Here is a 26,599-nt window from a genome sequence, read left to right as displayed (position 1 = left end):
ACATGGCTCAGAATAGCTCGAGGAACAGTACCTCATCTGAATGGACATGTTGCAGTCTTTAGAAGCCAATATCAAATTCAACCATTTCAATTAATTCACTTTCTCGTGTTTGTATCAGAATTGACCATTTATACTGAAAGGTTATCCATGTCGAATATTACCTTAGTTTTTATCTTCGTAGGCACTGACATTACCAGCATTGTTCTTTTCCCTTCAACTTTCCGCACCAACTCTGACCTGCATATTACAACTTTACCATGTCCCTGTTTTCGCTCCCTTTAGTTTTACTCAATAATGTATTAAACAGCTGGTTTCTGAAATACTGGGATCATGTCAACAAACCTGGCTTCATCAAAAATACTCACTTTGTCTTTCCTATCCCTGCCCATTCCTCTAACTTCACACTTGTTCATTTTCTGATCTTCAACTGTTACAACTGTCTTCCATCTGAAACATTAAATCTGTCTCTTTCCACAGATGCTGCAGAACCAGCTCAGAACCTCCAGCATTTTCTGTTTTTATTCAGATTTATAGTATACAATTTTTATGATTTTCCAGAGAGGTTTTCTAGATAGATAGCACTAAGCAAAACTTTATACCTGTTTCCTGTTGTAGACTGGCTTTGTTCATAGCGATTTTTTCTTTTTTCTGCCTTTTCACGGGTTGATTAACTAATATAAAATCCTCTTTAAAGACATGAAGCAACTGTGTCTCTTTCCCATACTAAAATAAAGCCAAATTTAAATAATTACACATAAAACAAGTAAATACTTCCTACATGGTGCAATTAAATTAGAAACAGAAAAATGAGAACATTTGAAAAAGGCTGTAGCACACATGATTGAAAGGATTAACAATTTTGAAAGGGGGAACAAAGTATAATCACAAATGATTGCAAATGAGAACAGGTATTTGAAGAGGAGGAAAGCAAAGAGGGACAGAAAGAAGTAAGTGGAGAAAATGGAGAAGGAAAGAGGAAAATAGAAGGAAAGAGGAAAATAAAGGGAAAGAGAAAAAAATTCAAATACCATGGAGAAAAAACATAACAATCCTCTAAAGTTATCAGAAAAACTAATCTGACTAAAGGCAAATTGCCAGGACCCAATGACCAATATCCAAGGGTTTTAAAGGAAGTGACATCAAAGTTGGTAGAGTTTTTGGTTGAGGTTTACAAAATTCAGGTTTCTGAGAGGGTGAGTGGATTGAAAACCACCTGTTCAGAAAGGGAGGGAGACAAAAAGTGGGAAGCTATAGACTATTTCCCTTAACACCTGTTGCAGGGAATACGCTAGAGTAGTGGTCGCCAACCCATCGACCGCGATCGACTAGTCGATCTGAGACTTTTCCAGTAGATCCGAAAAAAAAAAGAAAAATAAATACACAAATACTGTTGATAGATTGTTTCCGGGTTGCTGGGTTTTAGTTCCGTTTTTTCTCCCCCGCACTACATGGTGTACTTCAATGGTCCCTAACCACTGGGCCGTGAGGTAACGATATGAGTCAGCTGCACCTTTCCTCACTCTCTGTCACGCCCGCTGTTGAACTTGAACCCACGCGAGGTCATCAGTCACCTAACCCCAGTGATACCCTTGCGCCAGGGATCGCTGGTTGGCCTCATGTGGCCGGCGGGAAGTGCCGTTGGTACCGGCCTGGAACGCAGACAGATGGGCGCTGCCTCTAAACCTGTTTAACACACCGAATGTTCGTGGGGAACCCGGTGCTAAAATATTCAGAGACAACCTAATTCAGGCTCAGTGTTTCATAAGTAACAGAGCAGCTACCGCACTGCGATCTGCTGAAACAAACTTTTGTTGGCCGATATATCCTACAAGGGGGGGGGGCGGGCGGGTGTGCGTCCTGTCGCACTCCTCGGTCACTCTCTCCGCACTTAGACTGCCGCGGCCCCGGTACGGGGACCTCCGGCCCTGACCTTGTCCTCTCACTTGACCCACGTCCAGCCGCACCTGGCCAAGGCGTCTGGCGGCATGCGGGCGGGAAGCTGCAGTTCGGGCCCGGAGGCTGTCCAATGAGGCACTCAAAACTGCTTCGGTACCCTGAGTCCAAGCACCCTGCACTTAAAGACAAACTCGTTGTTTTTTCAGTGGAAAAAACGTGAGCAGCACGGGACAGAAGCTAAATGCTGAGAGCCGCGAAAACTAAATTGTGGAATAGACTGGACATAAGGAACCTGCTTCGAGTATCGTTGTATACTCGTCCTGTTTAACACCCCCACCCTCCGTCAGCCGGTCTGCAAGAATATTGTCAATATTAAACTGGACTGCGGTGCAAAAAAAGGGTGGGTAGCCCTGGTATTTATATATTATTTCTACTTCCGGGTTGTGGGGTTTTACTTCCAGTCTTTTCTGCCCCGGTGCGCATGCGTGTAACCAATTGATTTGGAGTCGACCTTGCCTTTTACTAAGGCGAGGTATGGGATCTTGGGCTTAAAAAGGTTGGTGACTACTAAGCTAAAGTTTGTAAAAAATTAATAACTTTAATAAAATAAAATTAAGACAATATGGTTTTATGACAGGAGAAGGCATTAAGAGAAGCTTGTTAACTTGGTTTGAAGAATGTTGATCACTTAAAATAAAGACAGTTAGAATAGAATGTAGAACACAGAACACAATACAGGCCCTTCACCTCACAATATTGTGCCAACAATTAAGGTGCATGTGGATTTCCTCCTGCAGAGAGTAGTGAATCTCTGGAGTTTTCTAGTCTGGAGGATGGTAGAAGCTAGAATATTGAAGGTCTTAAAGATGCATCATAGCATTGTTGATAGCACAGGCACCTGAGTCATAAGCTAATGACGCAATTCAGCAATCTGAGTACATAATCCAAGGAGGCTTTCTAAGTGCAGTAATAAAGGACCATGACATTTTGAAGATGTTGCTTTTCAGTTGTGTCTTTGAACAAGGCCCTGTCTGCCCTCTCCTTGATTCCAAGGCACTTTTGGAAGAGCTTCAATGAAGCTGCCCCCTGTGCTTTGGCTAATATTAATCTCTGTGAACAACTAAAACAGACAACTGGTTGCAATCACATCGTTGTCTTGCTATTAGTGAGAGATTCAATATGCAAATTCTCTTCAATATTGTAACGGTAGACCAGCACACTTCAAAAGTACTTAATCATCTGGTTACAACACACACAAAAAGCTGGTGGAACACAGCAGGCCAGGCAGCACCTATAGGGAGAAGCACTGTCGACGTTTCGGGCCGAGACCCTTCATCCTGACGAAGGGTCTCGGCCTGAAACGTCGACAGTGCTTCTCCCTATAGATGCTGCCTGGCCTGCTGTGTTCCATCAGCATTTTGTGTGTGTGTTGTTTGAATTTCCAGCATCTGCAGATTTCCTCATGTTTAATCAGCTGATAATCTTTTTTGGATGTTCTTTAGATCACAGAAGTATTTGGATCACAAAAGATCGCAAGTTCTTTATAATAATTATTAAAGTATCATGTGAACACATATGTTTCACAGATCAACATAAAATGGAAAAAAATTTATAGAGGTAAAACATGAAGTGTTTTTAACTTACAAGCTCAGTGATAGCATCTAGTTCAATGATGCAGCCTGGTCTTGCTGTTGACTGTTGACTTACTATATTGAAAACCTCTCCAACAAGTCTCTAAAACAAAAGTTAAAGTTGAAAAATTAATATTCAGGCACATTCTGTTATAACATAAGTCTTCAGATTCATGGACAGGCTATCACAGGATATTCTATACAAAACTGCGAATTTCCTTCTGATTTTTCTCCATGTGATAGGGAAAGATCCAATGGTTTATGTAAAGCATTAGAATAGCCATACTAGTCATCCTCCCTCAAAGGGAGAAAGTATGGACAAACTTGCTACATTTTCTTTCTCTATCAATGCCACAATTAAATATCACATCAGTACCTTAGAGAAATTTAGAGCAAATTTTGAGAACTTTTTGTGCCATTGTACAATAATTTAACAATTGTCTAATAATATCCAGATATTATAGGCATAAATAATATCATGACTTATGATATTTTACCCACTGAAGAATGTTGCTTACTGTGACCCATTTTGCACTGGGTATGTGCACATTTCTGAGAATGACTACAACAAATGAAAATTGTATTATCCAAGTAGCATTTAAGAAAATTAAACAATTACTTACAGAGATTTCTGGATTGGATAGCTCACTTAAAAGCTTTTTAGCATCAATAACAGCTTGATATAATCGTAAATACTGTCCATCACTGGCCACAAAACAAGCACTAGGGGAATTGCAATAAGCACCTGAAATATAATCAGAAATTCCATTATCGCATGGCATTGGACACTCATAAAATTACTGAGTAGGGCTCACTGTATATAACAGATGACTACAACACCTAACGAGTTCCAAGAACAATGGCATAGATGGAATATAAAAAAATGAGGCTTTGTGAAAAAAAGTGAAGATAACAGAAGCAAGGTAAAACCAAATCAACCAAAACTGGATGAAGCCATAATGTCTGGTTTTATTAAGACCTATGGCTAGAAATACTAAAATAACATTCTTATAAACTTTGCACTAAAATTCTATGAAGTCAGAAACAAGCATTTTCTTTATTTAGAATGTATAAAATCATAACCATAATTTTACCTGATTGCATAACTGAGAATTAAATAAAATGTCTGAGGAACATGAATGCATTTATTTGTTAACACTATATAGACATACCCAGGCAGTAACTCGGTATTAGAGTTGGCAGCCAAGCCACATTTGAAAAGGCTGAAACATGCAGAGAGTTGATTCGCGCCAACTCTGATACTCCTCCAGAGTATGACAATGGCCCGACTGGATCAACTCGCCACAGAATTAGTTCACTGTATATTGAATTAGAATCCTGGAATGTAGCTGTTGTGCCATTTTCTCTCTGGTTTCTTGACAATGAACTGCTACATCGCAATGGGTCGAAACTCCTTCCTTCATTGTACAAATACCCACCATCTGGTGTCCGTAGAGCATTATGGTATGAAGTAGTTAGAAGTAGAGGTAAAACTGAATGGCAAGCTAAATCATTCAAATGAAAACGATGGCCACAGTAACGAGACTTATGAGACACTCCAAGGACAGTTGAAAATGCAGACTCTTCTGCAAAACTGACAGACCATTGATTCAAGGATCCATCAGCATGCTTGGAGATCATCAGTACATTAGGTGTGAAGATACTCAGTTTTAGATTACCAGATGATTTATTATGGCCAGCAGAAATTAACATGCCAGATGAGGAATGAGTCAGACCATGTGGCTTCTGTTTGCCTTGTTGAATAGCCAAATCTACATTCTTTGTGCAGGCATACATAACTATGCTCTTGCTGAGAGAGTTTGCATCACCAGTAGGAAATGCAACAGGAATCCGAGATGCAAACGAAACCTAGGAAACAAAATATACACATTTAATTTTTTTTTCAAGGTCATTGTTTGGAATTGTTAAATAAACACCTTACACTGCAAATATATCTACTATAAAACGTGAAACACAAAGGCGGGAATGTTTTAAACATCCTTCAAGAAACAAACTATTTTTAAGAGTTCATTAAAATTATTCCTTTCAAAAGCAACAAGGCGTGTCATGCTCTTTCAATAATTTTCAGATATTCAGGAGATATTCAACATTTTTGGAAGTTAACCTGTCCCACTAATATGTAATTGTGCCGAAGATTAATGGAAGTAGTTCAGAAGAACATCTGCAGAAAGTTTCCAAGGTAGCTTAAAGCAAATGTATTAAAACTTAAATGATCCAGCAAGCTCAGAAAATAGCTGGTATAGGATCAGAGATTTTTGACTTTGAGGACCATTGGATGTTATTTCAATTTATATTTGTAAATTAATTTTTTATTGTTAGGATGTTACCTGATATTGACAGCAGTTATAAAAACAAGTTTGAATTAAAAGGCAAACTTGGCCTCCCAGTGAGTCAGATGGAAGCCACAGTGAACTTCACCTTAAGTGTGATACTAAATCAATGGGATTTCCGAATAATCAAGACAGTAGATTATCAGGGATTTAATATTCAAAAGTTTATGGATGTGTCATCTGGAGTTTAATAATGGATGTACTGCTGTCAGAGAAGGAACCCCAGAACAATTAAAATTACATATTTACAGAACTATAGAGAGAAAATCAAAATTGAAAATTGTAAACAAGTATTCACAAATTTTCATATTAAATAAAGTATGTTTTAATTTTAATTTAGTGTAACTAAACTATTAATATCATTGCAATATTATTGTTTGACCGCTTAATAAGACCATAAGGTGTAGGAGCAGAACTAGCCACTTGGCCCATCAAGTCTGCATCATGGCTGATCCAATTTTCCTCTCAGCCCAAATCCCCTGCCTGCTGCCCGGATCCCTACAAGCCCTGATCAATCAAGAATCTATCAACCTCTGCATTAAATATACAGTTGAAGTCAAAAGTTTACATACACCTGAGCCAAATACATTTAAACTCAGTTTTCCACAATTTCTGACATTTAATCCTAGAAAACATTCCCTGTCTTAGGTCAGTTAGGATCACTACTTTATTTTAAGAATGTGAAATGTCAGAATAATAGTAGAGAGAATGATTTATTTTAGCTTTTATTTCTTTCAACAATTTCCCAGTGGGTCAGAAGTTTACGTACACTTTGTTAGTATTTGGTAGCATTTCCTTTAAATTGTTTAACTTGGGTCAAACATTTTGGCTAGCCTTCCACAAGCTTCTCACAGTAAATTGCTGGAATTTTGTTCCATTCTTCCAGACAGAACTGGTGTAACTGAGTCAGGTTTGTAGGCCTCCTTGCTCACACACACTTTTTCAGTTCTGCCTACAAATTTTCCATCGGATTGAGGTCAGGGCTTTGTGATGGCCACTCCAATACCTTGACTTTGTTGTCCTTAAGCAATTTTTCCACTACTTTGTTGGTATGCTTGGGGTCATTGTCCATTTGCGACCGAGCTATAACTTCCTGACTGATGTCTTGAGATGTTGCTTCAAGATATCCAAATAATTTTCTTTCCTTATGATGCCATCTATTTTGTGAAGTGCACCAGTCCCTCTGCAGCAAAGCACCCCCACAACATGATGCTGCCACCCCCATGCTTCACGGTTGGGATGATGTTCTTCAGCTTGCAACCCTCACCCTTTTTCCTCCAAACAGAACGATGGTCATTATGGCCAAACCGTTCAATTTTTGTTTCATCAGACCAGAGGACATTTCTCCATAAAGTAAGATCTTTGTCCCCATGTGCACTTGCAAACTGTAATCTGGCTTTTTTATGGCAGTTTTGGAGCAGTGGCTTCTTCTTCGCTGAGCAGCCTTTCAGGTTATGTCGATATAGGACTCGTTGTACTGTGGGTATAGATATTTGTCTACCTGTTTCCTCCAGCATCTTCACAAGGTCCTTTGCTGTTGTTCTGGGATTGATTTGCACTTTTTGCGCCAAAGTACGCTCATCTCTAGGAGACAGAACGCATCTCCTTCCTGAGCGGTATGATGGCTGCATGTCCCATGGTGTTTATAGTTGCATACAATACTATTGTTTGTACAGATGAATGTGGTACCTTCAGGCATTTGGAAATTCCTCCCAAGGATGAACCAGACTTGATATCATTTTCTGACCTCAAACCGATAGAAAATTTGTGGGCAGAACTGAAAAAGTGTGTGCGAGCACGGAGGCCTACAAACCTGACTCAGTTACACCAGTTCTGTCTGGAAGAATGGAACAAAATTCCAGCAACTTACTGTGAGAAGCTTGTGGAAGGCTAGCCAAAACGTTTGACCCAAGTTAAACAATTTAAAGACAATGCTACCAAATACTAACAAAGTGTATATAAACTTCTGACTCACTGGGAAAGTGATGAAAGAAATGAAAGCTGAAATAAATCATTCTCTCTACTATTATTCTGACATTTCACATTCTTAAAATAGCGATCCTAACTGACCTAAAACAGGGAATGTTTTCAAGGATTAAATGTCAGGAATTGTGGAAAAATGAGTTTAAATGTATTTGGCTAAGGTGCATGTGTAAACTTGGTCTCCACATCTACCAGTGGAAAAGAATTCCACAAACTCACCACACTCTGGCTAAAGAAATTTCTCCTCATCTCCATTTAAAAGGATGCACATCTATTCTGTGGCTGTCCCCTCTGGTCTTAGACTCTCCCACCATAGGAAACATCCTCTCCACAACCACTCCATCAAGGCATTTCACCATTTGATAGGTTTCAATCAGGTCACCCCCTCATTCTTCTCAATTCTAGTGAATACAAGCCCAGAACCCTCAGATGCACTTCATAATACAAGCCATTCAATCCTGGAACCATTTTTGTGAACCCTCTCCGGTTTCAGCACATCCTTTCTAAGATAAGCAGCCCAAAAACGCTCACAATACTCCAAGTGTGGCATCACCAGCGCTATAAGGTTTCAACATTACATGCTTGCTTCTACATTCTAGTCCTCTTGAAATGAATGCCAACAATGTATTTGTCTTCCTCACCATTGACTCAACCTGCAAATTAACCATTAGGGAATCCTGTATACGGACATCCAAGAACCATTGCACCTCAATTTTTTGTATTTTCTCTCCACTCAGAAAATATTCAACCTGTTCATTTCTTCTACAAAATGCATGACCATACACTTCCTGACACTGTATTCCATCTGCCATTTCTTTGCCCGTTCTTCTAATCCAAGTCCTTTCGTAACCTATTTTCTCAAAACAACCATCTGCATATCGCCTGCAAATTTTGCAACAAAGCCACCAATTTCGTCATCCAAATTACTAACATATAACGTAAAAAGAATCAGTCAAAAACAAAGAATACAAAGGTTACTAGATTCTAAAAGGTCCTGTGATTAGGCCAAGGTTAAATTGGGAGTTGCTGGTCAGTGCGACTCAAAGGACCTGAAGGGTCTATTCTGTGCTGTACCCCTGAATAAAAATAAATTAAATAGTTTCATAATCCACTTCAATAACACCTTGCATCTTATTGTTTCCCTGCACTGTATTTTCTCTGTAACACTATTCTGTTATTTTCACTTGTATTATCTCAGTGCAGGGTTGTCATGAAATGATCTGTATGGTTTGCATCCAAAACAAAAATTTTCATCACAAGAGATTCGACAGAGTAACACACAAAATGCTGGAGGATCTCAGCAAATCAGGCAGCATCTATGGAAATGGATAAATAGTTAACATTTCAGGTTGAAATTCTTCATCAGGACTGGAAAGGTAGGAGATAAACGACAGAATATAAAGGAAGGGGATGGGGAAGGAGGACAAGCTAGAAGGTAAGCACAAAGTTGCAGATGGTAAACACTGCAGATGCTGTTGTCAAATCAACACGTACAAACAAACTGGATGAACTCAGCAGGTCGGGCAGCATCTGTTGAAATGAGCAGTCAACGTTTCAGGCCGAGACTCTTCGTCAGGTGCTAGGTGAAGCCAGGTGGGTGGGGAGGGGGATAAAAGTGAGTAGTTAGGAGGTGATTGATGGAAAAGACAAAGGGCCGGAGGAGAAGGAATCTGTTAACAGCAGAGAGTAGACCATGGGAGAAAAGGAAAGAGGAGGGGCACCAGGGGAAGGTGAGGAGAAAGGTAAGAGGCCAGAATGGGGAATACAAGAAGAGGGAATGGGGAGGGGAAAAATTACCAGACAGAAATACATGTGACAATAATAACAAAAATTACAATTTTTATTGTCCTTTTCAGAATGTTATTATAATTCAGCTATTCATTGAATATGCTATTAAATCATTTTCTGGAAAGTAGAGAGCAGGCTCATCAAATATACAATACAAAAGAACATAAGATACCTTTACCTGCACCTGTCGAAACATCCCAGGTTGATACTCATCCAACCAGTCAACGTGCCATACCAACAAGGAGCCATCCATTGGATGAATACTGAAGAGCATGTCGGCATTTTTATTCCATTCAGCCAACAGCCCATCAACTTTATGATCAATCATAACATCTGATGAAGTCGTTTCTTCAGCATCTTTGTCTAAAAGTACAGATTGCATAAACCCTGTAATAATTATTCTTTGCATTAAGAATATTTCCTCTTATAAATATATCTTGGAATTTAAGCACTAATATGTTGTGAGTATACATACATGAACACAATGCTAAATATTGGATCAAACACTGTCCAGAGTAACAGTTTGCTCAATTGCGAAACCTAACCTGACATACTATAGCTTTGTGCCAGATTATGAGTTGGAATCATAACCTTTGTGGTGAGGAGAAATTGTTGTGCAATAAAAACACCTTAATGATAGCTACAGGCAGATCAAGTAATGAGCACAAGTAACATTTACAACATAAGCAATAGGAGAATAATATTTTCAATATGGTATACAATCTAGAGAATTGTTAAAGAAATATCCACAATATCTGTTCACTGAGCCCTTGCTACTTTTGAAAGAGCAATCTAATAGTTATCCTTTTTTCAATTTTCCCCCTGTACTTCTACAGCAATCTGGGATCTACAGATCCCTTGGTTAATGGTAAGGGTTCATGACATAAAAAAGGTTGGAAGCCCTCCTCTGTAATGTCTTTCAAATGTTATTCAAATCCTTTTCAAAAGCAGGTGCAAGTGTCTAAAACTGCATTTACCATCCTTTCAAGCAGTGGTTAAAAAAACCAAAAATACACATTGTGGTTTTTCCTCTTGAATATTTTATCTGGTCCTCTGGTGTTTGATTGTCTGCCAATAGTTACTTCATAGTTAACATGTTTAAATCCTGAATATTTCTTCAATTTATCTGTCTCTAGGACCACAGAAGTTTTCTGTACCTTTTCTAAGGATCTTCAGAAACTTCATAAAATGTGATGTCAGAACTAGACATATCAGAAAGAGGATGAACAAGAATTTTGCAGTTTCAACACAACTACCTTGATTTTATGAGCTGTGCCTCTAATCATAAAATGCAAACTGCCTACCAACTTGCCTTCTCTCACTTTGCAATCATCTGCATTATATTTCTACTAGCCATCTGCCCAAGTATATCACAAACAAAAGGTTAATTGATAATCTTACTTCAAAAAGTAATTGGGGAAGATTTGACCCTATTAATACAATAGAAAGTTACAACGGCTTTGAAAGTAATATAGGTTAATGCAAATCTAGGGTACTACAGAAAACTATGAAGGCATGGAAATCAGATGGATGCAACTGGGAGAATAAATAGAAAGGTTTGACAGATAGGCAAAGGTTAGCTACAAACAATTAATGCAAACAAGGAAAGTGATTCATCTATGGTTGACAAGAGAATTAAAAGTAGTGATAAGTGTAGTGAAGAGGCTTATAGTTGCTGGAAATAGTAGGTCTGAGGATTAACAATATTTTAGAACTCAGGAAAGAAGACCCAAAAAATAAAGACGGACAATATGAAAGGACACTTGTAACAAACATAGATGATAGACTACAAGAACTTGTACAGCTATATTAGAGGGAAAATGACTGGTGAAATGTGGGCATTTTAGAGAAAAAGGAAAATTCATAATTGCAAATAAAGAAATAACAGAATAATTACATAATTACCTTGCATAAGATTGTGAAAGACACACAAAACTTGCCAGTTATATTAGAGAATCAAGGGTGTATTAAAATGAACTAAAAGAATTAAGCACCATTTTTTAAAAACAGAGCTAGAAAGGTTGATGGACTTGAAAACAATTTGAAAGAGTTGGCTTTGGAAACAGTGGATGCTCTGGTTATCATCTTTTAAAGTTCTTCAGATTCTGGAATTAGTAAATGTGCCCCTCCCATTATTTAAAAATGAGAGGGTTGGTCAACAAGGTTGGACTATGTACAATTAGGAGTAACATGGAGCATAGATAGACAATTAGTTCTCAAATAGAAAGTGGTGAATAAGAACAACACACTGTTCTTGGACTTAAAGGCCATGATGAGATCAATGCTTAGGATCACACCCATTGTTCACAATCATATCAATCAATTGGCTGAGGGATCAAAATATTCAAGTTTGTTGACATTAGATGGGATTGAGGATGCACAGAAGCATTAAAAATTATAGACAAGCTGAGTCTGTGATAACATGACAGATGGAGAGATCATGGAAAGACATGAAGTGGTACAAGCATTTCTTAAATTGAGAGAGATTGATGTCCAAAGGGATTGAGGAGTGCTTATACACAAATTGTTGAAGGCAACACAAGGGTACACAAAGCAACTGAGTGGGTAAATTTTTTTGATAGCTTTTTACTACAAGAGAATTTTGATATTCAAATGAATTTTATTGCAATTGCATGGGATCATGAGGGGAGAATATCGGGTGATGTACTGAAGTATGTGTATGATTTTGGTCTCCTTTCCCAAGAAAGGATGCACTTGCCATAGATGAACTGCAACAAAGGCCAAATAATTTAAAATAAAAAAAAATCCTTTTCAAATGGCATAATAATTTTAGCTTCCAGATCTTACTTGTAGTTCATTTGGATGGTATTTCTATTAAATGTTCAAGGAAAAACAAACATTCAGAATGTGAAACTTAAAACAATGGCACTTAAACCGATAAAAGGAACAATGGAAACATAGCAAGATTGAAACTCCTGCTATGTTATTTGTTGATTGAGGAAAAATGTGAATTTTATTTGTAAAGATTTAAAAATCAGTTTTATTTATCACATGAACATCGAAAAGCACAGTGAAATACTTTATTTGCGTCAAAGCAAATTAGCGAGGATTATGCTGGACAAACTACAAATGTCACCATATTTTTTGAAGCCATCATAGTATGCCCACAACTCAACAATCTGAACTGTATATCTTTAGAATATGGGAGGAAACTCAAGCACCAAAAGGAAATAGAAGCATATGGGGTGAACATACAACCTCCTTACAGATGGTGGTGGAAATCAAACCCCAATCTTAAAACTGTTACTATAATGCGATGTGCCAAGCATTACATTACTGTGTCACTTCTTTTTAAAAAATGTTTGAATTCATTTAAGGCAGAGGTTGATAGGCTCTTGATTAGTCAGGGCATCAAAAGTTACAGGGAGAAAGCAGAAGAATGGAGTTGAGAGGGATAATAAATCCCATGATGGAATGGCAGAGTATACTTGATAGGCCGAATGGCCTGATTCTGCTCCTATGTCTCATGGTTAGTTTACATGTAAAACATGCTTAATTTGTTTCATTGTTTTGTTGGATTGCTGAAGTCCTGTGACAAGCATAGATTTTGTTGGAGGTAAACAACTGCAAAAATGTCACTGAAGCACAAGCATAAAAGTATGGAAACATAATTCAATGAACTAAAGTTAAATTGATACCTTCATCAGATTTGCACTCCAATTGTCCATATTCTTCAGTTCCAGACTCTGGAGATTGCTGCTCTAAACTCCGTCGCAGTTGCTGTAGAAAGACCTCCATTGACAAGCTAAAATGCAACTCTTTGTTGTTCAACCAATGGACAACAAAAGGTCCATGAGTTTCTTCATTTTCACTTAAACTTAATGAAGTGATAGAAGGCAGGAGTGGAATGTCTATTAAATAAATTTAAAAACCTAAATTAATGCACTATGTTAAATTTGACATTTTGAATATTATTCACATAACCTGAAATTTATTGTTTACAATCACACATTACATAAAAATGGAAACTAGGCAACTCCACAGTACTAACCAAAATATAATCAGTGATCTTTTCCAAAAAATTAAAGACTACAGTTGCATGAAAATTGTGGCTTGTGATCCCCTTAAACCATTTGAAATAACAGCACAGTGTTTGCATAACAGTACACCTTGAGTGGAAACGGACAACATTATATAACACAATGTTCTCAACTCTAAATCACAGTGCTCTGAAGATCTTAATGCAAGCCGCATTTAAGACTGAAGTTCCTTATTTTCCAAACTAATTGCATAAAGTGTAAACAACATTTCACACTTATTGAATCCAACATTGAGAGGTGAAGCACCAACAGATTGTTTAGCACATTGAAACTAATCAACATACTTAATTGGCTAAAGGTGCAATCAAAAGTTTGACAGAGATGGGGAAATCTTTGCAAGGTGCATCCAGGAGAGTTTTTTGAAATAGTATGTTGAAAGTTCCATCAAGGAGGGGCCATAGCAGACATGGCATTGGAGAATGAGCCTAGGCACCCAAGTTTAAATAGGATAGCATTTGGGGAACAGTGACTATAATTAGGAAAGCTTTTAAATTGTAATGGACAAGGATAAGAGTGCACCTTGGGAGAAAATGCTAGACTGGAGAAAGACTGATTACAACAGTATGAGGCAGGAGCTGGAAAGAGTAGTTACGGAGTAGCTGTTACTCTACAAATCCACATCTGACATACGGGAGTCATTTGAAGCTCAGCTGACCCGAATTTGGGACCAACATATTCTTGTGAGGAAGATAGACAAGGGCTAAAAGCTTCGAGAACCTTAGATAATGAGCAATACAAATTTTGTCAGAAAGGAAAAAGTAGAATATGTAAAATTTAGAACGTTGATATTTACCAGGCTCGTGAGCAAAATAAGGGAAGTAGGACCGAACTTAAATAAAGACTCAAAAGTGCTAAAAGTGGCCAGCAAATGTTCTTGCTGAGTAGGAGTAAAGAGAATCCCAAGGCATTTTACATTTGTATTTAAAACAAGAGGGTTGATTGGAAGAGGACAGCACATCTGAATGGCAAAGATGCTCAGAATCTTTATCCCAGGGTAGTAAAGTCCAAAACTAGAGGGTTTAAGGTGAAAGGAGAAAGTTTGAAAATGTGTGAGGCATTTTTTGTTTTATTCTAAGTACTGTAGAGTACAGGCATAGCCTGCTTAATGTCTCCTCACATAACAAACCTGACATCTCAAAAATCTATGTGGTAGATTTTTGCATTCTCCATTGCAAGCATAAACTCTGGCCCAGATAGACCGAAAAGACAGGGTGTTGGGATCAGAGGCGAGAGCTGATTTCATTTGCTCTCCACTATGGTCACTCCTTTCTCCATGGTGCCAAGGTTATGAAGACTGCTCCGGCTACTGTGCTCCATGCTCGCTAATATGATGAAGTGATAAGCAACGCTTTAGACCTACTCCAAGATGCTCTGGGGTTCAGATCTGAGGACTCAATTTTGGTTTGGAACCTTAATTTTTGCTTCAATTGTTTGCACATTTCATGTTATTTTTTCTTTCTCTGCACATCAGGTGTTGGTCTTTTATTTTTACTTTTTTTCCCCTTTAATTGGGTTCTTTCATGTTCCTTGCTTTGTGGCTACCTGTGAGCAAGCAAATCTCAACATTGTATAACTTTACACTTTTTGATAGCAAATGCACTAGAATCTTCAATCTTAGATGTGAAGAACTATACACATTTTCACAGAGTTCACTGAGCCTCTATATAATGGTCTTAATTGTTCGCTGAACCTTCATGTTAACCTCCAGTGACTTTGTTCAGCGATGGACTGGTTTTGCTCTGGTCTTTGTCAAATACACTGCAGAGGTTAATGATACTGGCTTAGATAATTTAAAATTATTATACTTTGTGTTAGTAGTCTGTATGAGTGACTTTCTTGCTTTCTTTCCACAGGACAGTTGAGGACAATCACAAAATACTTTGGCCAATGCAGATACACTGGTTAACCAGAGAGGAATTTCATGACAATCAAAAAAATGCCATGGTTCCCATTACTGACAACAGATTTTTTTTAAAATGATTTTATATCAAATACATTTGTATTTATTTCTAGCTGCCTTGATGAGATTTGAATTTTTATTACCGGATCAATAATTACCATAATAGCCTCCCATTACGGCTCTAGCAACATAAGCATATCACCAAAACCACGTTGTTCAATCCTGTGTTCGACTTCGATCTCCTCTCCAAAATCCATTAACAGACTTATTGTGAAAATTAAAACTTCAAATAGTTCACCCACAAAAAAAAACTCCTTTCAATGTTTTTTTTTGTTTCAGGTGTTTTAATTTACAGCTATAAGTATGAATAAGGATTTGAAACAGCAGCTGAAGCTGGACAGATGTGCAAGTAAACAACATCACACAAGTTGAAGAAACCAGTAGCACAAAGTAACATGCGGTTTGTATTCTTCTCAAGATCACATGCATAACATCAAAGTTTGCATACACCTGGTTCAGCCTCAGACCAGAGCGAGGATTGAGTTAGTATTTAAATCTGTACTGGCAACCAAAATCAATGACTTATGTCTACTCAGTGCAGTTATGCAGAATTTACATACCTTCATCAGTGGCTGGAATTTGGGCATAGTCTGTGACAAATTTGGGACAGTGCAAGACTTCAGAAACGGGTGTAATCAATCAGAATAGCAATGTTCATCAATAAATATGACATTTCTAAAGTTCAGAAGATTCTCTGACAAATGTATAAATATATAACTTCCCTACCTGTAGCTGGATTAATACTGGCTGCTATGTGAAAATGGCTGAGGGAATTTGCATGCAGAGATGCATTCCTATGGAGCTCATGTGCATCCTGTTGGTGTGGTAAATACCCAGTATGTGCAACAAGGCCAGATGATCTCCGCCTCCCTATCCGAAACGGTCCAATATTCAACTATAAAAGAACAATACAAATCAACACAAGATGCAAAACCTGTTCAACTGCATTAATTTTCTTAACATTTAGCACTGAGAATAAACACTTTAATTTATTTTTACTTCCTTCAAAATAATATTTGTACCTTCTCCCGACTGGAGGCACTCCCTTTGAGATTGCTGGTTGCAATAATGGATTCAGACCACTGGGTGTAGCCTTCACCAGAAAGCAAACTATCACTAGGAAGTAAAGTCTCTGCCCATAACCGGCAAACACTATCTTTGCAGCAGGTCAACAGGACATTACAGGTGGAACCCCTGTAGAGAAAAATGCTATTAAAGTCATATCTGATCGATGATTAAGGCTATATCTTATCAAACATTTAAAAGAGATTCTACTATAACTGAGCATGTTGCATATTCTTTAAAACTGATTGGAAATCTTTCTGAAATTCAATTAATAAATTTTAAAAACTGACAACATACTGAGAATATGTTCACAACAACTCACTCATATGGCAAATCATTCAGTACTTCATTCTTTTTTGCATTTGCTCATAAGTCATTAAGGCATTAGGTGTATTTTGATAAGTGGAACCTGATAAATTTATGCCCGAATTTGAAACTTGGATAGGACTAGAGGTAGATACCCTTGAAGTACATATATTGATAAATTAGCAGACATAGATAAGAGATCCAGCTTTCGAATCTATTACTGGAATCCAATTGAAAGGAAAGTATAAGTTGTCATTAAGAAAATAATTTGTTAACCATGAACAGTCAACATAAATATTGAGATAAGATCCCAACTCTCTAAATTAATATACTATTTTTTTGAAGTAGGAGAGTCAGTTAGGGCAGTGTATTTTAATTGTCTACATGGATTTTCGCAAGACTTTAGACAAGGTCTGATTAGACTGACCGGTAGATAAAAGCAGAAGACACTAGTATCACAGGGAGAGGACAAATTGGATGCTAAAGTCACTCAGGAAGCAGAAGATAATAGTTGATAAGTGCTTTTGTGACAAAAATCATATTGGGACTAATTCTTTTTATGTTATATGTCAATGATTTGGATGACAGAATTGATGACTTTTTTTGCAAAGTTTGGAGTTGATACAAAGATAGGTGGAGGGCCAGGTAGTTTTGAGGAAGTAGAGAGGCTAAAGAAGGATTTAAGCAGATTAGGAGGATGGGCAAGAAGTGGCAGGTGGAATACAGTGTCCGGAAGTGTATGTTCATGCACCGAGAAGAAATGAAAGAGTTGACTATTTTCTAAATGGAGAGAAAATACAGAATTCTGAGGTCAAAGGGACTTCAGAGTCCTTGAGCGAGATTGCCGAAAGGTTAATCTGCAGGTTGATTCTGTGGTGAGGAAGGCAAATGCAATGTTAGCATTCATTCCAAGAGGACTAGAATATAAAAGTAATGATGTAATGTTGAGGCTTTATAAAGCATTGGTGAGGCTTCAAATGGAGTATTGTGAACAGTTTTGGGTCCCTCACCTTAGAAAGGAAGTGCAAAAACTGGAGGGGTTCAAGGAGGTTCAAGAAAATAATTCTAGAATTGAATGGCTTTTCATATGAAGAACATTTGATAGCTCTAGGCTTGTATTCACTTGAATTCAGACGAATAAGGGGTGACCTCACTGAAATCTATCCAATGGTGAATGGCCTTGATAGAGAGGATGTGGACAGGATGTTTCCAATGGTGGAAAACTAAGATCAGAGGACAATGCCTCATAATATAGGGGCATCTTTTTAAGAATGGAGATGAGGAAGAATTTCTTTAGCCAGTGAGTGGTGAATCTACGGTATTTGTTGCCACTGGTAGCTGTGAAGGTCAAGTCTTTCATATATTTAAGGCAGAGTTTGATAGATTCTTGATTGGTCAGGGTGTGAAGGGATACAGGGAGAAGACTAGAGATTAGGACTGAAAGGAAAAATGGATCAGCCATGATGAAATGGGAGAGCAGACTTGATGATCCAAATGGCCTAATTCTGCTCCTATATTTTATTGGCGAAAAACTGTTATCAGTGAAGTTCCATAGGACTCAGTACTCAGGCACTTCATAAATATGATTTAGATCAGTTTAGAGATGATCCAAGAGTGGTTGATAGTGAAGAGTAAAGTTTCAGACTGCAGAAAAATACTTATGAATCCTACTGTCTGGGCAAAAAAGTGGAAATGGAATTTAGCTGAAAGAAGTACAAGGAAATACATTTAGGGAGGTACAATAGGTAATGGAATAAATGGCAGGGTATTATGTAATATGAAGGAATAAAAACCTAAGAGTATGTCCACAGATCATTAAAAGCAGCAAGAATTATATAACATGCTACAAAGGGCTGCACTTATTGCTTAAATGATATTGCAGAATACAAGAGCAGGAAAACCATGTTAGACAGTAGACAAACGAGAAAATCTGCAGATGCTGGAAATCTGAGCAACACACACAAAATGCTGGAGGAACTCAGCAGGCAGAATCTATAAAGAGTACAGTCAACATTCCGGGCCGAAACATTTCAGCAGCACTGGAGGAAAAAAAGCTGAGGAGTAGATTTGAAATGTGGCAGGAGGGGAGAGAGAAACACCAAGCGACAGGTAAAACCTGAAGGGGGAGGGATGAAGTAAAGAGCTGGGAATTTGATTGGTGAAAGAGACAGAAAGTCGTGGAAAAAAGAAAAGTGGAGAGGAGCACCAGATGGAGGTGATGGGCAGGCAAGGAGATGAGGTGAAAGGGAGAAAGGAGGATGGGAAGGGGTGAAGAAGGGGGGCATTACTGGAAGTTTGAGAAATCAATATTCATGCCATCAGGTTGGAGGCTAACCAAATGGAATATAGGGTGTTGTTCCTCCAACCTAAAGTGAGGCATCATGATGACAGTGGAGGCCAAGGATGGACATTTGAGATTTGGAATGGGAAGTGGAATTAAAATGGGTGGCCACTGGGAGATCCCACTTTTTCTGGCAGGTGGAACACAAGTGCTCAGCGAGTGGTTTCCCAATCTACATCAAGTTTCACCAATATACACAAGGCGACACTGGGACCATTAGACACAGTGTATGACCCCAACAGACTCACAGGTGAAGTGTTGCCTCACTTGGAAGGACCGTTTAGGGCCCTGAATGGTAATAAGGGAGGTGGTTCCGCTTGCAAGGATAAGTGTCAGGAGGGATATCAGTGGGGAAGGACGAATGGACAAGGGAGCCACATAGGGGCGTAGGAAGCGATCCCTGCAGAAAGCAGAAAGTGGGGGGGGCGGGGGGTAGGGAAAGATGTGCTATATGGTGGGATCCTATTGGAGATGGCAGAAGTTGCAGAAAATTATGTGATGGACGTGGAGGTTGGTGGGGTGTTAGGTCAAGACAAGAGGAACCCTATCCCTGGTAGGGTGGCAGGGGGATAGGTTAGGTGCAGAGATAGAGACAGTGAGATCAAGAAAGGGGAGGGAGGTGTCAGAAATGGACCAGGTAAATTTGAGGGCAGGGTGGAAGTTGGAGGCAAAGTGGATGAAGTCGAAGAGTTCAGCATGCGTTCAGGAAGCAGCGCCAATGCAGCCAGCAATGTAGCGTAGGAAAAGTGCAGGACGGTCACCAGTGTAAGTTTGGAACGTAAACTGTTCCACATAGCCAACATAGCAGGAATAGCTGGGACCCATGTGAGTGCCCGTGGCTACCCCTTTTGTTTGAAGAAAGTGGGAGGAGCCAAAGGAGAAATTAATTCAAGTGAGGACAAGTTCTGCTAGGTGAAGGAAAGCGGTGCTGGAGGGGAACTCTTCATCTCATGTTCCCAATATTTATTGCTTGCTTGCTTGTTCGTTCGTTCATTTATTTATTATTTTATCTCTCTTTCTTCTTGTATTTGCAAAGTTTGCTGAGTTTTTTTTGGCACAATGATTGTTGCCCATCCTATTGGGTTCAGTCTTCCATTGATTTTATTAAGTTTCTTGAATTTACTGTGATTGCCCTCAAGAAAATGAATCTCAGGGGTATATATGGTGACATGTATGCACTTTGAATTTTGCCTTAACTGCCAACACAATTAATCAAAAAGGGCTCTTCCACGTTGTAACTTTTTTTTCCCAAAATCATTATGCAATATTCAACAGAGAACAACATTGAATATAGGGCAGCTGCCAAAGTTATACAAATCTATAATTATCCCAATATTAACAAAAAAAAATACAAAGAACATTTTGCCACGTTAAAACGTCACGGAACATTGACAGACAAAATAAGCTGAAAACACTATAATGAGGTAACAAACATATGCAAAACACATACACACAAAACAAACTAACTTTGTCATGTTATTAAAAAAAAACATTTCAAAATTCATTTGAGTGCCGAGTTTCAATTTGTTTTCTCAATCTAAACCTTAATGGTTGCTGACAAGATTACCTAAATTTTCACATATCTGTCAATAGCAAATAAGGTAAGTATTTGCAATAATTATACATTGGTTAGTTCTCTTTTTAAATATTCAGTTAACCTTGGCATGTACTTGCTCGTCTTCCGCCAAGAAAATCCTGTCACAGCCCGAGGATGGGCTAAATACACAAAGGAAAAATCAATATCATCTTCTCCTTTATCTGCAGGAGTTACTGGTGTCATCACTGCTGATTGCCAGCTGCTAGAATTATACCACACTTTCACAAGACAATCATCCTGAGGAAAGGGCAAAGAGAGAAAAACAACTGTGAGCAATTTACTTAAGATATTCTTATAGCAATAATGATTTTTTTTTACAGTGGCTATGATAAACTTACACATTTAGATCAAATGTTGTCATTATTTAAAATTACTTAAAATACCCAGTGTAACTGTTAATAATTATGGTTTGCATTTCTTATTCCAAGTTTTGTAATTGCAAAGTTACTGTTCACCTTGAACAATAAATATTTAAATTATGAAATATATTTATGAATCCATTATATCAACTGAGGAAATGAAATCTACACATAGTCTATCTATATTTTACACAGGCAATCACTGCATGTATAACATATGGCATTCCTTTAGCAATTTTATTCCAGAAAATCACCCAACTGAGCCTCTCAAAACACAATTGTACAAAAATAATTACAAAACTTCAGGAGCAGATTTTCAGGACAATGTTAAAAGATGAAGAGGGCAGTAAGAAAATAAAAAGGTTATTGGCAAAAAATCTAGAACATTTGGGATATGGTTTAGATTATTTGTTTACATTTGTTTTGTTAACTTTAATTGATCATTTTCTTGATGTTAAATTGCTTATTTGCACAAATAAATTAGTGGGAAAAAGAAAAATAAGTTTCCTACTACTCTCAGTTAATGGCTTAACTGGCAGGAGGTGGTTCACTTAAGGCAGCTGACTGAGAACTTGAGGGACCTGGGAATGCAACTCCATTAGTTCTACCAAGACACAGCATAGTAACCATGCCATCAAATGTGGATCTTATCGAGGCAAAGGCAAAGTTGCAATTTATATTTAATGAAAGCACTGCAAAATTTTTTAGAAAAATCTTGTTTATTTTTGGCAGTTAGTTAATTTGATGGTGAGTCAACTGGTTTGTCTCACTTGTGGTTTTGTAATTTCCTTCTTCCTTCATAGAGAGGAAGGTCTAAGTTATTATCTATTATACAGATTTAAATAAGACTGGCATCTTGAAACCAGATTGACAACAAGATAAAATAATGATATGTAAGTACTGTTGTAGGATTTCATCAATAAAACATGCAGAAGTCACAGCCCTTTACTTCCATCATGAACTAAAAACACCTGCCTTACACTGACATCATTACATCAGATACTGTCTCTTAAAGTGAACACAACTACTCAATGAGGTGCCTGTGAATTTTGTAGAATGATATATTCTATTATGAACAATACCTGTCATCTGTCACCCATTACATTTCCTCACACAAGCCCACAAAGTATTCACCAAAACCAGCATTGAGAGTCTGCTTGCGGTTTGTACATGCTGCCTGGCTTGGGTCCTATTGCCTTGGATGGAGTAACAGTTTGTGCCTCTGGCTCATCCAGATAGGTACTGACAAACACATGATCATGTCATGATGCAGGGGTATGGTAGTGGAACTACACAGGCCTATCTGGGCAGATTAGGGTGATCTATGGAAATACATTCAGGTTTACCCTTCCTATCTACAATGAAAGTCTTTGTTAAATGACTTTATAGAACGAGCCATTGTAAGGGGAGTTAAGGGGTTGATGATATGGATCAATGTGGACAAAAACAAACGAGGTAGAACATAGGTCAACTGCAACTCAAGAGTGCTGAACGCCATGAAGGGACGTAGGAATAGGTGTAAAAAAAAATTGAGATTACTGAGAAGGGTGGAATACTGCTGAAACACCGAACAGGCATTTGAGGCATCAGGCATAGAATCACCTGGCACCCATAGCTGCTGCCCGTACACCAACTCGGCTGTGGAAGACTGCAGGTTCCACTTTTTGGGCTGTTCTGAATCCCATCATGATCCATGGGTGACGATTGTGCCAACACTCATCTGACAGGGAGGCCCTGAGAGCAGCCTTTCATGAAACCGCTCACACATGCCACTGGACTGCAGGCATTTCGCCCTGATGTAAGGGACCGTGGTAGGAAGAAGTATCAGATGGGGTGCCAAACTGATTAACCTAGGTGCTGATGAACACCTGAGCCATGTCCACAGCTATCATCAATGCTAGACCACCTGGAAGTAACATCCATCATAAGGAGATGTGTGAATCCACGGGTGAGAGAGCAGGACTAACCAGGTTCCACACTGAAGTGATCAAACCATCGTTCAGGGACCTTGAAAAGTGTCGGTGCCCAAATGTGATGATTAATTTTCACCCGCTGACACGCAACAAACACAGGCTGCACTCCAGTCTCACACGTCCTTCCTTAAGGCCACGTCACACAAACTTTAAAGCAATTCGTTTCTATGAAGCCTTCCTGCCCAGATGCGAGAGACTGTGAATGGAATTAAAAATAGTACAACTTCAGACTGTAGGCAATTTTGGGCAAGTGCGACTAGTTGAGACATCGCACAGGAGGGAAACTCCTGAACTTGATGTCAGCCCACCACAGGCCTGTGACTGCTGTCCTGTAAGTGTGGACCTCTGGATCAGTAGCTTGGTCGGCTGCCTTGCCAGCATAGTCAACCCTGACGTATAGCTTTGACTTCGGTCCGTGTGAGGCAATCAACCAGCATTATTTTTCCCTTTGATGTGCTGTATGCCAGTGAACTCTGAAATGTAGGGCAGGTGGCATTGCTGCAGTGCAGACTAAGGGTCTGAGGCTTTGCCTGTCATGTGTATAAGGGGTTTGTGGTCAATGAACGCTTGAAATGCGGACCCTCCAGTAGTAAATGAAAAGTGGTGGTCAGCCAGGTAAAGACAGAGAAATTTGGGGTCAAACATGCTGTACTTCCTCTGGGTGGGGGTGGAGGGGTGTAGCTGCTGGATGAAGATTGAAAGCGGTTGCTACATGCCTCCAACCAACTGTTCATGCACAGCACCCACAGCATAATCTGAGTTGTCAGTCAGAATGGCTATCGGTGTGTTTGGGAGTGGGTGCGCCAGTAGGATCATGTTTAAAAGGGATCACTTGGTGTCATCAAATGTTCTGGTCATGTCAACTGACATACTATTAGGGGCACTGCTTTTCACAGAACTTTACAAGGGGAGCACAAGTTCAGCAGCTTACGGATAGAAACAGTGATAGAAATTCACCATACCTGAAAACTCTTGCAGTGCTTTGGTAATGCAGGGCAATGGAAAGTCCAGAACAGCACCGACTTTTGACAGTAGGGGTGCTGCTCTCTTTTGCAGAGTTGCAGTGATTGAGAAAGTCAATAGCAGACAACTCGAACTGGCATTTAGTATGGTTAATAATCAGCCCATGTTGGCTTAAGCACTTGAAAAGTATGCAGATATGTGCTGAGTGTCCGGTTTTGGATTCGCCAGCATCAAGTATGCTGTCCAAGTAAACAAAAAGATCTAAATCTTTTATCAGAGTCCATTAGTCACTGGAAAGTCTGTGGTGTATTTTTCAGGCCAAACGGCATGTGCAGAAACTCAAATAGGCCAAATGGGGTTATAACATCAGTTTTGGAAACGTCCTCAGCACGCACAGACACCTGATGGCAGCCCAACTAAGTCCGCTTTAGAAGAAATTAGCTTTCTGGCTAAACGTGCTGAAAAGTCTTGAATATGTGAGTAATGATTGGCAGTGGTAGCCTTGTTAATACAGCAGTAATCACATGGATAGCAACCACCATCGGGCTTAAGGACCATGTGAAGAGGTGAGGCCCATTTCTTCCCCTGAGCCATCAGACTCCTCAATACCCAGAGCCAACTTATTGCCCTCTATTGTGCCTTTTGTCTTTTTTATTATATATTGTAATGCCTGCACTGTTTTGTGCACTTTATGCAGTCCTGGGTAGGTCTGCAGTCTAGAGTAATTTTTTTTTCTGTGTTGTTTTTACATAGTTCAGTGTAGTTTTTGTACTGTTTCATGTAGCACCATGGTCCTGAAAAACGTTGTCTCGTTTTCACTGTGTACTGTACCAGCAGTTATGGTTGAAATGACAATAAAAAGTGACTTGACTTGACTATTCAGCCTGCTTACAATGCCAAGCACTTCCATGATCATCAATTCAGCCTTTGTGGTGGCCAGGTTTTGAGTCCAGTCTATGTGCACGGATGTGGAATAGCAAGCCAGTTGTGGAAATGTGCGCAACCCCAGCTGTTTCATGGTAGTGTAAATCCTGGGCTTGAAGAGATTTGGGAATTCAGCCAGTAGGTGAGTAAATTCACTTGGTGGTGCATGCGTTAAACAGAGTCTTTACGGGGAACTTACTGGGGGTACAGAATAACAAGACAAAGTCCTTTGCATCCACAAGCCAACAGTTCTTAAGATCTACTAACAGTCCTTCAGCACACAGAAAATCTGTGCTAAGCAGAGGTCTTGCAACTTTAAGCAAGACAAAGTCCTATGCTCAGCGTTGTTCATTGAAGTAGAGCATCACATGTTGTGTCCCGTAAATCTAGTAGCATCTGCCGTTGGCAGCTTCCAGCAAGGGTCCATCACTCTTTGCCTTCTTAACAATGCGTGATACTGGCAGCACACTCACTTGAGTGTCCATGTCACACCAGAAGTATCACCCTAAAAGGGTGTACGTAATGAACAACAGATAATCGTGGCAGCTGGAACCCATGGTGCTCACAGACCTCTAATGTCCTGATGACTGAAGCTGCATGGCTGTTGGCACTTGTTGGTGTTCATGCCGAAGCGTGCGAGGTAAAAACATAGACCCGGCATTGTCTAGTTTGGAGTCACAGGTAAGAGTCTGCTGGAGGCTCTGGTGACAGGGCTTATTGAGATGGGGAGAGAAGGGAAAGATGCACCTTTGCCTGGCTATCAGCCATTTTAGCAAGCTTTCTATAGTCCTTCACGGGTGTATTAGTAATCAGGCATTTGTTGCATATAGAGTTCTTTAAAAATAAAACAAGGATGGTGCTTGCCCAGGAGAAATAGCATGTGGTTCATTAGTCTGAAGGCCAACCATCACCCAGACCGGGCAAGGAGAGCAACTGTTTGGCATGCTGAAACTCAGACGGTCCAGAAGTCTATAAATAGGTGAAGTTTTCAGAGTGACATACTTATCACACATAGGCGGGTCTTCTAGTAGATGCAACATTCTGGTGGTAGTGGAAATACTTAGCAATGCTTGACGCAGTAAAATTTGGCACTGTCAGCTGTGATTTCTCGTAGCAACATGAAATGGGCTTCCACTCATGAAAACCACATGACAGTGCTGTGCTGCTCACAGAACTCCAGCAAGTCAAAATGACTGCATTGGTCAACATGTTGTTGAGTAACACTGGAATCATCCAAGAACGTTAGTGGCACCAATGTAGGATTTTGTCAATAAAACACATGACTTGTTTTACGTGCTTAACAAAAGCTGCAGCCCCTTACATCCATTACGAATAAAACCAAAAACAGTTGCCTTAAAACTGACGTCATTACGCCAGACACCATCTCTCAAAGTAAACATA

General features: G+C 39.2%; 1 protein-coding gene across 4 annotated transcripts in view; it reads right to left on the bottom strand.

The window, feature by feature from the left end:
- The window catches only part of LOC140740147 (dmX-like protein 1), a 199,016-nt gene that overhangs the window by 114,921 nt on the left and 57,496 nt on the right, over positions 1 to 26,599 (bottom strand). For all 4 annotated transcript variants that reach the window (XM_073069129.1, XM_073069102.1, XM_073069122.1 and 1 more), the window contains 9 exons: positions 21,041 to 21,216; positions 16,693 to 16,864; positions 16,397 to 16,565; positions 13,309 to 13,521; positions 9,828 to 10,012; positions 4,700 to 5,396; positions 4,151 to 4,272; positions 3,541 to 3,630; positions 600 to 723 (listed from right to left, as the gene is read on the bottom strand). In XM_073069129.1, coding sequence (XP_072925230.1) covers positions 600 to 723; positions 3,541 to 3,630; positions 4,151 to 4,272; positions 4,700 to 5,396; positions 9,828 to 10,012; positions 13,309 to 13,521; positions 16,397 to 16,565; positions 16,693 to 16,864; positions 21,041 to 21,216 — 1,948 coding nt within the window. The remainder of the gene's footprint in view (positions 1 to 599; positions 724 to 3,540; positions 3,631 to 4,150; positions 4,273 to 4,699; positions 5,397 to 9,827; positions 10,013 to 13,308; positions 13,522 to 16,396; positions 16,566 to 16,692; positions 16,865 to 21,040; positions 21,217 to 26,599) is intronic.

Source organism: Hemitrygon akajei, chromosome 2 (genome assembly GCF_048418815.1).
Source record: "Hemitrygon akajei chromosome 2, sHemAka1.3, whole genome shotgun sequence".
NCBI lineage: Eukaryota > Metazoa > Chordata > Chondrichthyes > Myliobatiformes > Dasyatidae > Hemitrygon > Hemitrygon akajei.
This window is presented reverse-complemented; position numbering and strand designations above follow the sequence as displayed.